The sequence below is a fragment of the Hypomesus transpacificus genome, chromosome 3 (assembly GCF_021917145.1).
Source record: "Hypomesus transpacificus isolate Combined female chromosome 3, fHypTra1, whole genome shotgun sequence".
NCBI classification, from domain to species: domain Eukaryota; kingdom Metazoa; phylum Chordata; class Actinopteri; order Osmeriformes; family Osmeridae; genus Hypomesus; species Hypomesus transpacificus.
In genome coordinates this window covers 15,197,157-15,214,628 of record NC_061062.1, presented here as the reverse complement: position 1 = coordinate 15,214,628, position 17,472 = coordinate 15,197,157, and the positions used below count along the sequence as shown (strand labels likewise).

Below are 17,472 nucleotides of genomic sequence, written 5' to 3'. Positions count from 1 at the left end.
CAAACAATCAGACCGAACCCAGAACCTGTTTTTTATCCTGTCGTCCTTTCTCTGTCTTTGTGTCCAATGTATGTGTGCGTGTACCAATATTTTGTATGTGTCATGTCTGTATGTGTGTCCTGCTTGCGTCCTGTATCTGTGTGTGTGTGTGTGTGTAGGGGGATGTGCACCAGGCCCTGATAGTGCTCCAGAAGGGCGTGGCCCAGTGTTTCCCGGAGACCCAGGCCCTGATAGACCCTCGCATCCTGCAGACCAAGGGCAAGGCCATGCTGATGGTGGGCCGCTGCATGGAGGAGACAGCCAACTTTGAGTCCAACGCCATCATGAAGGCCTACAAGGTACCTTGTGTCTACCCTACCACCTTCATACCATACTCTAGCCTCTTACAGAAGGCTACCCTTCCACCTTCCTACCATACTTTAGCCTGGTGCTCGAGGCAGATCCATTTTTGGATCAAGGCTCCTCCAGGTTCTAATGGGTGCATTCATCTTACAAATAAACATCAAACATGCCTTCTTCAAAAAAAAGTATAAAAGCGCTTGCAGGCAGCGGCACATTCTAGGCAAATAGGTTCACAACCCCAAAGAGCGAATAATTACAGTCATCTTTTGAAATCGAGAACAATTGAAAGGTGTTTGCAGTCTTCACTGGTCTTTTCTCAGCATCTCTGACCTCAGGCCTCTCTGGATCTTTCTTCACCTGCTGACTCGACACCTGTACTTTTGTCCAGCTTAACTTTCTCTGACTCGGCAACTACATGCTGTGTGTATTGTCTCTGCTGTACTGCACACAACCACTTGACTAACAGTCATGCACATGTGCACCCACTACATGCGTCATTAGTTTTATCGGTACATTAATACCTATTTTTCCCATTTTGTTATTATTGAAATGTAAGCCATTAAAGTCCTGCATATAACCTGAAATGGTTCAAAGGGAAAATTTTAAGTGCCAGCGGTAAAAATGAAGTAATAGAAGTTTCGGAAATAAAATTCATATTAAAGTTAAATATAACTTGAAATATACTTGAAAATGTATGTTAACAATTCCTACAGGAGTTCTAACTTGTTGATTACTTGCAAACATTACACACTACACTCTGCACTCTTTTGAGCATTATTTGGACAAAAATAATGACCCAAAACATACTGTTCACTTCAGACATATGTCAGAACTACCATAGAAGATGAGTAAGACGGTAGACTTCAAATCATGGAATAGCATAATGACAGCTTAATGTCCTGATTTAAACCCCAGTGAGATGGTTGGGATGAATTGGTCAGAAAGGTGAAAGCAAAGCAACCTATTTTTACAACACATTTTTTTGACTTTCTGCAACAGTGTTAGAGAAATCTTTCTGAACAATAATATTGTTGAACCTTATTTGAATTAAATTGCAGAAAGACTGTCATGTGGTCAGCTTTGAGTGTGAACAATTAGATGTAATGAACTAAAACAAAAAAAAATAACGATTATTTTATTTCAAATTGGTTATTTGTTGTTTATTTTAATTTCAAAGGACATGCAGACATTAAACGGCATACATTTCAATAAACTATAGCAGGGCTTCAAATTGCAACAATTTGGTCGCATATGCTTCCAAAATTGTATCTGTGCGGCCTCAAAATATACAGTACTGTGCAAAGGTTTGAGGCAGGTGTGAAAAAATGCTGTAAAGTAAGAATGCTTTCAAAAATATACATGTTAATAGTTTATATTTCTCAATTTCATACATGCAAAGTGAGTGAACAGAAGAAAACCTACATCGAATCAATATTTGGTGTGACCACCCTTTGCCTTCAAAACAGCATTAATACAGTTTTTGAAGGAACTCGGCAGGTAGGTTGGCCCAAACATCTTGTAAAACTAACCACAGTTCGTCTGTGGATTTAGGCAACCTCAGTTGCTTCTCTCTCTTCATGTAATCCCAGACAGACTCGATGATGTTGAGATCAGGGCTCTGTGGGGGCCATACAATCACTTCCAGGACTCCTACTTTACACTGAAGATAGTTCTTAATGACTTTCGCTGTATGTTTGGGGTCGTTGTCATGCTGCAGAATAAATTTGGGGCCAATCAGATACCTCCCTGATGGTATTGCATGATGGATGAGTATCTGCCTGTACTTCTCAGCATTGAGGATACCATTAATTCTGACCAAATCCCCAACTCCATTTGCAGAAATGCAGCCCCAAACTTGCAAGGAACCTCCACCATGCTTCACTGTTGCCTGCAGACACTCTTTTGTGTACCGCTCTCCAGCCCTTCGGCAAACAAACTGCCTTCTGCTAAAGCCAAACATTTCATTTTATGATTTGCTGTTGCATTTTTCCTATTTGCTGTTGTGATTTGCACTTCAGGGCCAACGTAAGATTGTTACTTTAACATTAACACAGACTACAGGACCAACTTATATTTTACTTATTGTATATTTTATTTTAATTGTATTCCACTTAGTATTGCTAGTTTATGTATCCTTAGTATAGTTAGACCACATATTTAAATTTAAGATTCCTATATGTTTACTGTATGCACCTTCCTGCCAAAGCAAATTCCTTGTCTGTGCAAACTTTCATGGCAAAAAAATCCCATTCTGATTAACACCAACCCTTAAAGACTAAAAACTAGTGCTGTCAAACGATTAAAATATTTAATCGCGATTAATCGCATTAATGTCATAGTTAACTCGCGATTAATCACAATTAATCGCACATTTCTATTTCTATCTATTCTAAATGTCCCTTGATTTCTTTTTGTACCATTCTTTTTTCAAATTTTAATGCTCTTATCAACATGGAAAAGTGGTTCGGATTGCTTCGTGCAAATATTTTTTGTTATTGAAAACAACATTGCAATCGCCTGGCTTTGACGAGGGGGCGGAGAATTTGCGTCATCTGTGTGCTTGGCCATCAAGTGGTATTTCAGACTGGACGTGCTGCAATGATAGCTCATTTTACAACGACAAAACACACAGATCACTTGGTCTTGTCAATGGAACCATTTGGCAACTTTTTAAAAGTAAACTTTCCATTCAGAATCTTATTGGCATCCATTTCGGCGTCTCGCGCTCGCCATCCACTCAAAACGTAAAGTTAACCTACTACCAGAGAATGTCTCATATCCGTAAACGGGCTCTGCTACTACGCTTTAGCCGGATCGCAAGCCAAACAAGTGTGTGGCGTGCCTGTTGTTTTGTTTCCGGTCTAGCTAGATCCGGTGTGGTGTTGTAGTTTTTCTAACTTCGGTAGTTGTTGCAACAGCATGTGAAAAAAAAACTACAAAGTTTGCTAGGCCAAAAAGAGCGTTAATCGCGCGATAAAAAAATTGACGCCGTTAATTTGGGTTTGCGTTAACGCCGTTAATAACGCGTTAAACTGACAGCACTACTAAAAACCCATATACACATGCACAGAACTTTTTTTCCTTTATATGGTTGTTTATATTGAGTTTATTCTGTGGTTGTTTGTTTAGGTGGTTGTTTTCTATAGCAATTTTTATCGTTGTGGTTGTTTGTGTTGCTATTTATATTGTTGTTGTTTACATTGAAGTTTGTCATTTACGTTGTGTGCCAGGATGTTACAAGCCTGCTGCCAGAGTGGGAGGATGGGAACTTCTACCTGGCTAAGTACTATGACAAGGTCATGCCCACAGTGACAGACAAAAAGCTGGAGAAGCAGGGGAACCTCATCCGCTACATTGTCATCTTCTTTGGGAAGTAAGTAGCTCCACCAACCCAGTATCATACTTCTAACCCTAAGCAGCTCCACTTCCCAAAACACCTTAATGCAAGAGGATGAGTCTCAAAGTGCTCATCGATGTTGTGTTTCATAAGTCTGGTTTAAAGTTTCATACTGAGAGTCTACTTCATAGGTTTAGTGCATAAGCTTATCACAGGTCTAATTCATTAGCTCATTGCAGGACTACTTTGTAGGTGTAGTGTACAAGCACATCGAGTGTCAGGCAAACAAGCCAAAACTAATTTAGAACACACAACACAGCATAGGGAAATCAAAACACAGCAACCATATCATCCAGCGCCAGTAAATAACCAAAAACATACAGCTGCAATTAAAAAGATTATGTTGATGTTGTTGGCATTTAAGTTTGTTGTTTAAGTTGTTGTGTGCCAGGATGTGACAAGCCTACTGCTGACTTATTTGGTTAGTCAATTCTTGGGCCTAGTTTTGAAGTGTAGTTCCTAAACTCATCGTAGGTCTGCCTGCTGTATTCCTCCCTGCTGTATGCTGTCCTCTCCAGAGCTCTGCAGTTTGGGAACCAGTACATCTACCAGGCCATGCCCAGGATGCTGTCACTCTGGCTGGACTTTGGGGCCCGGGTGTACGAGCAGGAGAAAGGTGGGTGGCTCCGGCCCCTGGAGGGCTGTGGTTCTGGGCCTTTCTGAAGGGAGTTCACCTTGACTGTTAGGGTTTCATTGCGTGTCTCATCATGACTCCAGGTCCGTGTCTCTTCAAGGTTGTGAGGCAGTCAGTCGGGGCTTCTAATTCTAACACTGTGTGTGTGCGTTTGTGTCAGTGGGGCGTACGGACAGGCAGATGCGCGCAGAGCTGGGGAAGATCAACGCGGTGGTGAGCGAGCACTGCGCCAACCTGGCGCCCTACCAGTTCATCGTGGTGTTCAGCCAGCTCATCTCTCGCGTGTGTCACTCCTGCGACGAGGTGTTCTCCGTGCTCATGGCCATCGTGGCCAAGGTCCTCCTGGCCTACCCCCAGCAGGCCATGTGGCTCATGACGGCTGTGTCTAAGGTCTGGGCTCGGGGAATGTCCCACTCACAAAATCTCGCACACACACACATGCATTCTTTATCTTTAACCAACTCCCACGTGCAATCACTAACTTTTAAATTCACATTTTTTGTTCATCACAATCAGTTCTATGTGTTATACATAATCTGTGTTTTTCTCGTTTCAAGTTTATATCAGGAGTGCATTAAGAGTCGTCAAAAAATGAAATGCTTGCTCTACGTGTGTGTGTGTTGCAGTCGTCTTACCCCACCCGTATGAACCGCTGTAAGGAGATCCTCACCAAGGTGGTCAGTCTGAAGGAGTCCCTACGCAAGTTCATAGGAGATACCAACAGGCTGACCGACAAGCTGCTGGAGCTCTGTAACAAACCGGTACACACACCATGCCAACACATACACACCACGCCAACACACACACACACACACAAAGATATTACATAACATACCCACATACAGAACACCTGCATACAGATGCACGTAATCACTGTGTCCCATATTCAACTTGTTTGTGTTTTGAATGTACCCTGGTGCGTGCTCTATTAGGAAAAGCAGTACGATTTACACCAAACACACTTGGAGGCTAACAAATAAGTTGCTTCTACAGTGCCCATACAAAGGACGTCTTCAAGTTGTATCGTTTCACAACAATGAATGTGTGTGCGCTTGCTCGCTCCAGGTGGACTGCAACAACACCACCCTGAGCATGAGTGTCCACTTCAAGCAGCTGAAGCGCCTGGTGGAGGAGCCCTCCTTCAGCGAGGTCCTCATACCCCTGCAGGCGCTCCTCATCCCCACTCTGCCCTCCACCAGCGGGGCCAGCACCAAGCACGACGCCTTCCCCGGCCGCTGGGTCTACCTGGCCGGCTTCGAGGACACGGTCAGTGTCTGATCCCTGTGTCGGTTTTCAAGGTCGTTCGCGACCTGGCATGTGTGGGAATGTGTGTGTGGGAGATGAAGGAGGGGACTTTTGGTCATAAATGCGTCATTGCGTTTTTTCTGTCATAGTCCTTTTCTAGGTTACCCTAGGTATGTAGTGAACTAGAGTTCATTTTTCTGAACGTGTATGTTTGTGTCGGTTAGCAGTTTCTGTGCTTTAGATAAAGTGTATGGAGGTGAATTATTGTCCATTTCCTCTGAATGTGTGTGTGTGTTTCAGGTGGAGATCCTGGCGTCTCTGCAGAAGCCTAAGAAGATCAGTCTGAAGGGCTCAGATGGACAGAGCTACACCATGATGTGCAAACCCAAAGATGACCTGAGGAAGGACTGTAGGCTTATGGAATTCAACTGTCTCATCAACAAGGTAGGTGTGTGTGTGTTCAGACGATAACCAAGGACTGGACTGCTTGCGTGTGTTTGTTCGGACGATAACCAAGGACTGAACTGCTTGTGGGTGTGCGTGCCTCCAGTGCCTCCGTAAAGACGCCGAGTCCAGGCGTAGGGAGCTGCACATCCGTACCTACGCTGTCATCCCCCTCAACGAGGAGTGCGGCATCGTGGAATGGGTCAATAACACCGCAGGACTGAGACACATCCTCATCAAGCTGTACAAGGAGAGAGGTACACATACCCCCACCCACAGACACACACACAATTGGGCATAACTGCGCCAACAAGAATACGTCATTCTCCTGTGTGTGTGTGACCCAGGTATCAGCGTGTCAGGTAAGGAGTTGAGGAAGATGGTTCTTCATAAGACGGCAGCGTTTGAGGAGAAGCTGAGGGTCCACAAGGAGCTGTGTTCTCGACATCCCCCTGTCTTCTACGAGTGGTTCCTCCGAACCTTCCCCGACCCCACCACATGGTACACCCAAACCAGATGAACTAAATCATCACAGCCGTTGACTCTCCTCATAGAGGGTTTATTATTATGTCCAGTATTGTGGAACCCCTATTCTAAATCACATTATCTTATTATATGTGTGCTCCTCTATGTGTGTTTGTGTATGTGCCTTGCATGTGTGTTTGTATAAATGTGTGTTTGCTTTCCCTCTTGGCTCTCGACGAAGGCGGTCGCATTTTTCTATCCTCCCCTCCCTGACCTTCCCTGCTTCGCTCTGTCTTGTCTGTCTTGTAGATACCACCACCCCCCCACCCCCATCCAACGCCTTCGATTGCTTTTCCCTGGGTGGCTGGCGGGTCTGTGTCCAGCGCCTATTACGGTCGCAGGTCCAGATGCTGCTGGTCTACCCCACCGCCCTTTCCCATTGCAAGTGTTTGTAATGTTGTGTTGTTAATGTTTGTGGGCTTATGTGCTGAGGTTTTTGCCTGTTCCCATACTGTACTCCTCTAGGAGCATTGTATGGGGGTTGCCTTTTTCTCTCCTCCTCTCTCCTCATGTTATGCTTTGCTGTAATCTTTCTGGTGGGCGCCTTTGATGGCTGCCTAGGTAGGCTCTCCTGCCAAATCAAATTCCGTGTCTGTGCAAACTTTCATGGCCAATAAACATCAATTCAATATATATGAATGTGTGTGTGCGCAGGTACAGCAGTCGCTCAGCGTACTGTCGCTCCACAGCGGTCATGTCCATGGTGGGCTACATCCTGGGACTGGGAGACCGCCACGGAGAGAACATCCTGTTCGACTCGCTCACCGGAGAGTGTGTACACGTCGACTTCAACTGTCTCTTCAACAGGGTGCGTGTGTGGAGGTTTCATCATTTCCATCTGGCATCACTGTCGTGTTGCCCATCGGCTCTATCTTTATCTTTACCCCCTTCACTCTCGCCCGTCCGCCCCGTCTCTCGCCCTTCCTCCTCCTCTCCCCCTTCCTCCCCCACTCCCCCGTCTCCCCCTTCCACTTCCTCTCTCCTCCTCCAGGGAGAGACGTTTGATGTTCCAGAGGTGGTTCCGTTCCGTCTGACCCAGAACATGGTCCATGCCATGGGTCCCATGGGCACAGAGGGCCTGTTCAGACAGGCGTGCGAGGTCACCCTCCGCCTGATGAGGGACCAGAGGGAACCCCTCATGAGGTGTGTATACACAGACACACATGTACATGGTACTTAAAAATACACACATGTACACTGCCGGTACAAAGTTTTCGAACACCAGCATTTCCGCAGTTTTCATTGACATTTAAGCAGTCCCGCAAATTACCTGAAATGGTGCAAAGGTAAACTGTAACTTGCCAAAGGTAAATAGAAAAGAAAAATGTAATATTTATTGTAAAAATAAACTAAAAACTGAAAAAAATTGTTTAAAGAAAACTGAAGAATTGCTTGCATTCCAGAGTTATACACAAAGGCCTCTTTCAGGGAACACGTAACGGGTCAACAACCTTGTTGACCCATAACCAAACCACAGATCCCAGACCTAAACAGATCCAACAAACCTAAATTGTACTATCCAACGCCTGCGGTCAAATGCTCTACCATTGAGCCATCTTACATCTTGTTACTCGTGTGGTTAAAACATTCAGTGTTGGCATTGTTGAATAGAAAGCACACTAGCAGCAGCAGTACAGGGTTGTGTTGTTCTCTCTGCCAGTGTGCTCAAGACCTTCCTGCACGACCCTTTGGTGGAGTGGAGTAAGTCCTCCAGGGGGCCCGCCACAAAGAACCAGGCCAGCGAGACTGGAGAGATTGTCAACGAGAAGGTACTCGTGCACACACACACACACACACACACACACACTCTGGACAAAGGTTGTTCAAACTGAAGCAAAATGACTTGCCATGAGGATATTGTACTTCTTTCTTACCTCTCTTTCCCTATCTGTCTCTTGTTCTCTATTTTCTGTCCCTCTCTCTCTACCTCTTTCTCTCTCTCTACCTGCCCCTCTCTCTTTCTACCTCCCCCTCTACCTGTCTACCTCCCCCCCTCTCTCTACCTCTCTCTCTACCTGTCTACATCCCCCCCTCTCTTTCTCTACCTCTCTCTCTCCCACCCCCTCCCTTCCCCCCCTCTCTCTCTGTCTACCTGTCCCTCTCTCTCTTTCTCCCACCCTCCCCAGGCTAAGACCCATGTATGTGAGATCGAGCAGCGCCTTCAGGGGGTGATAAAGAGCAGGAACAAGGTCCTGGGCCTGCCTCTGTCCATCGAGGGCCACGTCCACTACCTCATCCAGGAGGCCACCGATTACAAGCTGCTCTGTCTTATGTACCTGGGGTGGGGGCCCTACTTGTGACGCGCATGCACAAACACATACACTCCAGAAACGTAAACGCATGCATACATACATGCACAAACGTACATGCTTTTTGAGAGGCTGACTTGTTTGTAAACTGTGTTGCTTTTTGGTTCAGGTCTATTCTGTCCTTGGGAACAAGTGTTGTATCGCTTCACATTCTGTATACAGTGGAATAGATATGTGTGTTTCCTGCACTTATAAATTATGTGATATTTTTTGCATAATTCCTGTGTTAGCGTTGGTTCTATCCTATCTGATGTCAGGGAGGAAGGTGTGTGTGTGTGTTTTAATCTTTTAACCCTGCTGGTCAGATTACTGTAGGAGTTAGTCTGTCAAATGCCTATTTTAATCCCAACACACAGACACAACCATTGGATATGGCTGCTGGACAGAATTGTCCAATCAGATCACTCCTCTATGCTCTAACACCAAGTAGAACGGGGTTATACCGTCAGGTAATAGCCTAAGAGGATGAACCAGAAGGCTATCTTGCGGAGTAGTGAACGGTGAACAAGACATTAGACTCGAAAGTGAAGTCAAGAGATCGGATCTGTGGCTCTGCTATGAGTTCCGACACTCAGAGGGTGACCGTCTGCATTGTTATTGTCTTCCTCCTATTCGTCAACGCTCTGCTGTTGTTCCAGTTTACGTTTAGGTAGGATTAGGACTGTCCAGAGGGACTGAAGAGAAGGGTAGGATTCCCATTAACCAAATGGCATAAATGCAGCCTAAGACATAACACGAATTATTTTTGTTAAAGTTAGTAGTCATGACGTGCATTCAATTACAAATATGTACAGCGCACCAAGATAGTCATGAAATTGAGGACTTCAATGTTTTTAAATGCGGCGGGTTTTAATCCGCGTCACGGCGCTGGAGTTCTGCGCGGAGTGCGCGCAAACCCCTGTCGTCACCAAATCTACGCCCCAAGCTGCGAACCGGAGGATCGTATCTGAACAAGTCAACACAAAGCCAGTTGTCATTCAGAGGATGAACCCAGAACGCGGCAATGTCGTGTCACGTCATTGGAGTCAGTTAGGCGAAAGATGCCACCGCCGTTGTTGACATGTTTTTGAAAGATGTCACAGACACTGGAGCTTTAATCCTGTGGGTAGTGTGTACGAAGGAACCTATGGCCGCTAACTCCTTTTACCAGTATTCTAAAGGTGTCGTAGGACATAGTTTTCAAGAGAAAGCACATTAACAACATCCTTTGCACCAAGTTACCCGGTGAAGATGGATTTCACAAGGTTGGCTGTAGACGCTGGTGCGTTTATTAACCGAGCTGTTCAGGTAAACACATGCTTTCGTCACGTATTGTGCATCAGCTACGATCATTTGCAGGTCTGCAGCCAATTTGAAACGTTCTTAACTTCAGTATACCGAGGAGACTCTGGGACAGGCGGAGAAGACAGAGTTGGAAGGCAGCTTGGAGGATCTCATGGTCAAGGCTGACGTCATAAAAACCAGGACGGATCAGATCATCTCACAGACTGAGGTTCTACTTCAGCCCAATCCAGGTTAGTCTCTCTCCACTGGTCGTATTACCTGTGGGATGGAAGATCTTTTTGTCCAACCCAGCCAGCCGTCCCCATCAAACTAGTATGGATAAAGTAACAATGTCTTCTCCTTCCGTGATTTACTTTCTGGTGAGAGACAAAAGAGGGGCTAAGGGTCGAAGTATAAGCATTAGCCCAAGGTATGTCAAGGTTATGTAATAAAGGCCTACATGCATCCTCATGCAGGAATGTGGAATAGAACCAAAGAGCAAGCTCTAACACTCACTTATCTTTACTGTTATTTACATTTGCATTATCGTTACTGGAGCTACTGTTGTTACTCACAGTAAGTGGGCCTAGCTACATGCACTTTAGAACGTGGCTCTGCGTTCTGGTTTGACCTTTGACCCCTGACCTGCAGGAGCACGTATGGAGAACCTGCTGTATGAACATCTGGACTGGAGCGCCCCTCCAAGGCCATGCCCCCACGAGGTGCTGGGAGAAACCATGAGCCAGGCAGGCCTAGAACTCGGATCTAACACACCCTATGGTATTGCTCTCACCTGCACTTTAGCCTGGGCCTAGAAACCAACACACCATATGGTACTACTACTACACTGTGACTTGATCTATACCCTATCTTTAGGACCCAGCCATGGATCACTCCAACGGGAACTGCTAAAGTACATATACATTTCTAACTGGGGCTTAACACACCCACTAATAGTACCGTAACAAGATCTATACCTTTAAATATCTTACTGGGAAATTGTACAACTTCCCTACTCAGGACCCAACTCAGCAACTGTGACGCCACCCATTTCTTACCTGTTAACCTGTTTCTGTTGTGTGTGTGTGTGTGTATGCAGGGACTGCTCTGCTGAAGAGTGGGGAGGCTCAGAGGCAGTTCGGGAGTGCAGAGAGGAAGTTCATCCAGAGCACGGCCATACACTTCCTGTCTCCTCTACGTAGCTACACTGAAGGGGAATACAGAGACATACAGGTAACACTCACACACACACTCTCTCTTTCTCACACTCACACACACATATGCCCCACACACACTGTGCATACAATACATACATTCTCGATAAAAACAACAGTAGTTCAGTAACTTTATGTGTGTGTACAGAATGAGCGGAAGCTGTTGGTGAACAAGCGTCTGGATCTGGACATAGCCAAGACGAGGCTGAGGAAAGCTCATGAGGCCGATAGAGAGGCCAGAGTGAGTATCAACAAAATACCGTGAAGGGTATGGAGTCAAGCACAACTGTCCATTTTATAATCCTCTCCGCCCTCTCTCGCTCTCTCTGCCCCTCTCTCAACTCTCTCTCTCAACCCTCTGCCCCTCTCAACTTCTCTCTGCCCCTCTCTCACTCTCGCTCTCTCTTACTCTCACGATGCCTCTCTCTCTCAACTCTCTGCCCCTCTCAAATGTATCTCTCTGCCCCTCTCTCGCTCTTGCTCTCACTCACTCTCACTCTGCCCCTCTCTCTCAACTCTCTCTGCCCCCTGTCTGTCTCTCTGTCAGAATCTGAATGCTAACCCTTTGGGAGATGACTACGTGGTCTATGCCTCCTACATGTTCAGCTTCCTACGAGTCAAATGGCTGAAGGTGTGTTCTATCACTAATAATATAACAAAATGACCCAAATGGTTTTGTGTCTCCGTTTTCTCAGTGGCTGATCACTGTCATTCTATTGGCTGATCTCTTTGTTATCCTATTGTATTGGCTGATCACCTTGCTGGCAGATGTGGGCCCAGGAGATCTCTCAGGTAAGTCACAGAACACCTTCTCCTGGGTTATTGGTGCATGTTTTAAGTCTGCATATTTCAAGTGTGTCTGCAGAGTAAGTTAGTAGTATCATTGATTGTGTGTGTGTTTGTGTGTGTCTGCAGGCAGAGATGGAGCTGAGGATCTGTCAGAGCCTGTTCGACCGACAAGCTGAGGTCACCAAACGCCTACTGGAGGGGATTAGCAACACTCACGTAAGTACACACACACACACATATGTACAGTACAAATACACACAGGAAATCCTATACAGTATGAACATGCTCAGATTTGTTGATACCCCTTCACAAAAAACTAACAATGACAAATTTCCTCTGGAATAATTTGAAACGGACTAAAGTAATTAGCATCCACCATTTTTTATAATAGAAATCCAACTTTGATTTTGTTTTCCAACATAATATTGTAAATAATAAAACAAATGAAAATTACATGAAGAAAAAAGATGGGACTGTAGGGGGTTAAATATTGGCCAAGCAACCAAAACGAATTCCCGTATGGTTAAAAGGAAGATGGGAAACTGAACAGTGTATTAGCATGAACCAAATAATGCCAATACCAATAGAATTCCAGGTATTTGACAATATGGGTTAAAGCAGAGCAAGAATGGTCAAAGTACGGTTAAATGAAATACGCATTTAATAACATTGCAAATGAACGAAATCAATTAGAAGGCAAACATGTTACAAAATGAAGGCTTTAAATCTTACCCACTCTACCATGATCATTGTAAATCAGAGAGAAAGCAAGAGGTGAGCAAGGAGTAGGACAGTAGGACAAGGGAGAACTGAGGAGAAGGTCTCAGGAGATGAAGAATCCAAAGAACAACGCATTACAATTCCCTTTATACACAAGAACAACCAATTAGACTACATCTTGAATGGCGTGTAAGAGCCATCAAGTTGAGACCGTCCAGAAACTCCAGACTTGAGCATATGAGAGGTGGGGGCAGGTTTGACACCCAGCCTTACAGGACCCTCAACCTAATATTGTTGCACAACCTTTAGAGGCAACCCCTGCAATCAAATGTTTTCTGTAGCTCCTAAGCCGACTCTTCTCAGGCAAACTGCTCCAACTGTCTCAGGTTTGATGGGATGCATTTTGGGTCACTATCCTGTTGGAAGACCCATGACTTGTGGCTGAGACAGAACTTTCTGACAATAGGCAGGAAGTCTTGCTCCAAAATGCCATGACAGTCTTGAGATTGAATTGCGTCCTACACAGATTCCTGGCACCCTGTGCCAGGCACAGCAAAGCATCCCCAAAACATGACAGAGCCTCCTCCATGTTTCACTGTATCTATGGTGTTCTTTGAAAAAGTATTTTTTTCGTCTGCAAACCTAGAGCGGATGTAACTTTCCAAAAAACTCAAATTTTGATTAAAAATACATTCTTCAAGAAGGATTGTGGCTTGATACGCATTTGAACACATTCCAGTCTGGCTTTTTTATGTTTTTCTTTTAATAGTGGAGTCCTCTCAGGTTTTCTTCCACGGAGGCCACTTTCTCTCACAAAGCAACAGATGGTGCGATCAGAAACTGACGTACCTTGTGGTGTACCAGTGTGGTGCACACAATGATATACCAAACTGCACGTTGACTACTTTCCTCCATTTAAAAAGGCTGGATGACTGATTTACAAGATTGGAGACATGGGTGATACTTAAAGATATTGGAAAATCACAATAAAATTATTTATTATCCTTTCTAAGGTGTACTAACAAATCTGTCCGGGCCATTTTAGAGTATCTTTGTAGAATGAGCAATAATTAATCAATTTTCACAGCTCCTTTGGTTTATTCTATGACATACCAAAGGCATGCAAGTATACATGATGCAATAGCTTTTAATGTTATCACTTCATGAGGTGTATGGTTAGCAACAAATTTGAGCAAGTCTGTGAATAGATATATATACACACATACATACGGGTCCACACACACTCCTGAATGTATACTACACACACGCAAACACTTATATGTACAGGACACACACAGCCCTCCCCTGATGGTAACATTGGCTCTGTGTGTGTGTCAGGCCAACCACATGCGTAGTCTGTGTGACTTTGTGGATGCCCAGGCCTCGTACTACGCCCAATGTGACCAACACACCCAAGAGCTCCAGAGGCAGATGTCCAGGTCTGGTGAACACTGTCTGTGTGCGTGTGTATTTGATGTACGTGGACGTGGGTTTGTGAATGTTTGTGTGTGTGTGTATTTACACATTTTTATGTTTGTATGTGTGTGTATTTGCATTAGGGTCTGGGTGATAATTTTTGGCGATTTATTGAAGTAATGACTTCCTTCAATAAAGATATCGTAACATTAATTCATTTTCGATAATGTCATGTAATGAGGAACAGCAGTCCATTTCAGTTTTGTGATGCAGCAGGAGGTTGCATAGAAATGGTAGCCTACGCTCACTAAAATATATTGAGCACCTCAAGTGGAGTAGCTAATGTTAACCGCGGAAAATTAGTCTTATTGCCGAAAACATTGGTAGAGATAGCCATGGCGAGGGAGCAACTTCCAATGAAGAAATTATTGATAAAAAGGGTTCGTCTTCTTCAGTTATTTGGAAGTGGTTTGGCTTTTTGAAATCCGACAAAGAGCAGATCAATGTGCGGTGCAAATTGTGTAGTAGCCTAAACAAGGTGGCTACCAAGTCTGGTAATACGACAAACCTTTTTTTACCACCTGAAGCAAAATCACTCATTGGAACATGCAGAAAGTGTGTTTGTGCCAAGGTATTGATAAAAAGCAAGGTTTTAAAAAGCTTAAGTTACTTGACCCTAGGTACGTGCTCCCTGGTCGCAAACATTTCTCTCAAACCGCACTGCCTAAACTTAATGAGTGTAGGGAAAAAGTAGAGGAAGAGACTAAATTTTGCTACTACTACGGATCTGTGGTCTATTGTCTTATCGTTATCGAATGGAAATATAAATATCTATCGATTTTTTTTACCCATATCGCCCAGCCCTAATTTGCATTAACATCTGTGTTGACTCCTTGCAGCATCCCAGCTGTGTTTTGTTCCAACAACTGGCAGTCGGCATCCAATCAGAGCCTGGCAATCAACCATGGAAACGGTCAGCCAATAGCAGCCAACCAGACAGTCAACCTCACAGCCATCGAGGTGACCAGCCTGCTGTTCGACATGAACCAGGCTGCCAGCCAAACCTCAAACAATCCCCCAGCCTCCATACCAGCACAATGGGCAACAGCAACAACCAACCAGGACACCAGCCAGCTCTTGTCAACCAACCAGCCATTAGCAACCAAGACTGAGACCAATCAAATGTCCAATGAGCCCTTGACAACCAACCAGGCAACCAATCAGTCCCCATTAGTTAATGGAGAGGTGAACCAATCAGGGGTTGAGTAGTGTGTGTATCCAAGGTGTGGTACCAGGGTTGGAGAGTTGAGGAGGACTCAGTTTTGCCAAAACATGTGCAAGCTGTGTGATCTCAATGTTTATTATGCAACGAATTATGTGACTGTATGTCAGTCTTCTGTAAACAACAGATGCATTGTGGGAGGATAATATTATTAAAGCCGACTGTTGTTATGTGATCTATAGACTGTTAGCAAAATTACTTATAGTCATGGTGGGTGCACACTGCACACTAATGAATCATTTGATGAACGATGTTTGTGTTATTGTTCATTAGTAGATCGTGTTTCTTTTCAAACAGGTGGATTATATGAAACATGTCACAGTCTGCCATTTTGTTATTATGCTGTGTCATCTGAGTAGAATCTGTTGTCCGAGATCATGGACCTCTGTGTAAACCGAGAGAAACTGAGATAATCGAGCCACAGGTATTCCTGCCTTTATATTTGCATTAACATTCACTACAACTGGTTAAGCTTCTCTGCCCATCAATTTTATCAGTTCCTCAGTCCTATAGATAATGACCCATTCATTCGAATCAGGTGTGTTGGAACAGGGAAATATCTAGAACACACAGGACTGCGGGCCCTAAGGACCAGGATAGTCCTTCTTCTGATAGGGGAACAGCACCCTCGCTCTTATGTCTGTGTGTGTGGAATCTGATGGTGTCTGAGAGTTAATTCACTCTGTTAGTTACAAGCTGTCTGTCAGTCTATCAATCTATCTAAACCAGTCAACTTCAACGTTTGACTAGAAATCCTTACTAATGGTGTAGCAACTGATGGTAAACATACAAGTTGTTAAATGATAAATTAACTGTGCCAATATGTGGGTTTGTGTGTTCATAGAACCATTCAAACATCGAGGTAAATACACTGATGTTGTCTTAAGTTTGTGTGTTTGTAAATGTTGATGTTGATAGAACTATTAAAATCTTAGAAGAAACACTAATGAGTGAATTGTGTGTTAGTACATCCTGTATGTATAAGGGTGTATGTTTTTTTAAGTGTGTGTTTGTGAGCCCCTGCACCCCAATTTCTTTCCCTGCAGTCTGAGGTCATTTTCCATGCGGTAACCTGTTGCCATGGGAACGGAGGACTGGGAGGCGGTCAACAGGCTTGACAGGGTCTCTTGCATGTTCCATGTTCTCAAACATAATCTTGGTCACATACACACAATCCCTCGCTCTACCCCCAATCCCCCCCCACACACACACACGTTCCCCCAAGCCTCCCAATGTGAAGCTGGCTGAAGGTCTTTGTGTCCAGATGTTGATATATTTCTCTGCTGTGTGTCTACCAATGATGCCCTGCATGGATAGACACAAAGCTTTTTACATCCGTTGAGGTCAGATTGTGCATTGTTGAATTGAATAATAACATTCACAAAAAAAGGCAATTATTTTTTTGCATTCACGCAACAACAAACACACACACACAGTCTACAGGGACGTAAACACCCACTGTAAAAGTCTTTAATGTCTTCTTTCTCCAGTAACAGTTAATTATAGAATGTGTTTCAGGGTGATGTCCGCTCCTCTGGGCCAAGCATAACAATGGGTTATCTCTCTGTACACACACGTACACACACAGTATCCCCCGGTTCTGCTGTGACAGACTGAGTCAGATTCAGAGCGGGCCGCTGTGGGAGAAATTGAAGGATTTACAATTTGTATTCATCACAATCAGTAGTACATGTCGTACTTGTACTAGTCCGCCCCTGCATGTGTATGTGTTCACCTCGCATGACTACGTAATAAAGCCGTCTTCTCCTTTTTGACTTTATTAGAATCCTATGTCATATCATTTGTTGTCTGACAACTTCCTAGTATCATGCTCTGTATATTTTCTGGAATGCCTGGTAGCTGGATCATTCTGTCCTCCAGACAGCCTCGGC

At 44.4% G+C, this 17,472-nt stretch overlaps 2 protein-coding genes across 3 annotated transcripts in view; both read left to right on the top strand.

Annotated features, from left to right (window-relative positions):
- The window catches only part of atr (ATR serine/threonine kinase), a 30,532-nt gene extending 21,418 nt beyond the window's left edge, over positions 1–9,114 (top strand). Inside the window, exons 36-48 of one of the 2 annotated variants that reach the window (XM_047051032.1) lie at positions 159–338; positions 3,573–3,715; positions 4,258–4,355; positions 4,534–4,763; positions 5,000–5,134; positions 5,439–5,639; positions 5,919–6,062; positions 6,169–6,319; positions 6,410–6,563; positions 7,242–7,395; positions 7,579–7,730; positions 8,248–8,356; positions 8,714–9,114. In XM_047051032.1, coding sequence (XP_046906988.1) covers positions 159–338; positions 3,573–3,715; positions 4,258–4,355; positions 4,534–4,763; positions 5,000–5,134; positions 5,439–5,639; positions 5,919–6,062; positions 6,169–6,319; positions 6,410–6,563; positions 7,242–7,395; positions 7,579–7,730; positions 8,248–8,356; positions 8,714–8,887 — 2,025 coding nt within the window. In that variant the 3' untranslated portion in view covers positions 8,888–9,114. Of the gene's footprint in view, positions 1–158; positions 339–3,572; positions 3,716–4,213; positions 4,356–4,533; positions 4,764–4,999; positions 5,135–5,438; positions 5,640–5,918; positions 6,063–6,168; positions 6,320–6,409; positions 6,564–7,241; positions 7,396–7,578; positions 7,731–8,247; positions 8,357–8,713 lie in introns of those variants that run through there. The other variant, XM_047051039.1, reaches the window with a different exon arrangement.
- Positions 9,115–9,204: 90 nt separating this feature from the next.
- Positions 9,205–16,509, top strand: LOC124488379 (endophilin-B1-like). Its single transcript, XM_047051052.1, has 10 exons — positions 9,205–10,183; positions 10,269–10,410; positions 10,811–10,939; positions 11,259–11,392; positions 11,522–11,614; positions 11,921–12,004; positions 12,142–12,165; positions 12,289–12,378; positions 14,221–14,321; positions 15,198–16,509. Exons 1-10 carry the CDS (start codon positions 10,127–10,129, stop codon positions 15,565–15,567), a joined length of 1,224 nt encoding a protein of 407 aa, XP_046907008.1. The 5' UTR covers positions 9,205–10,126; the 3' UTR covers positions 15,568–16,509.
- The last annotated feature ends 963 nt before the right edge of the window (positions 16,510–17,472 follow it).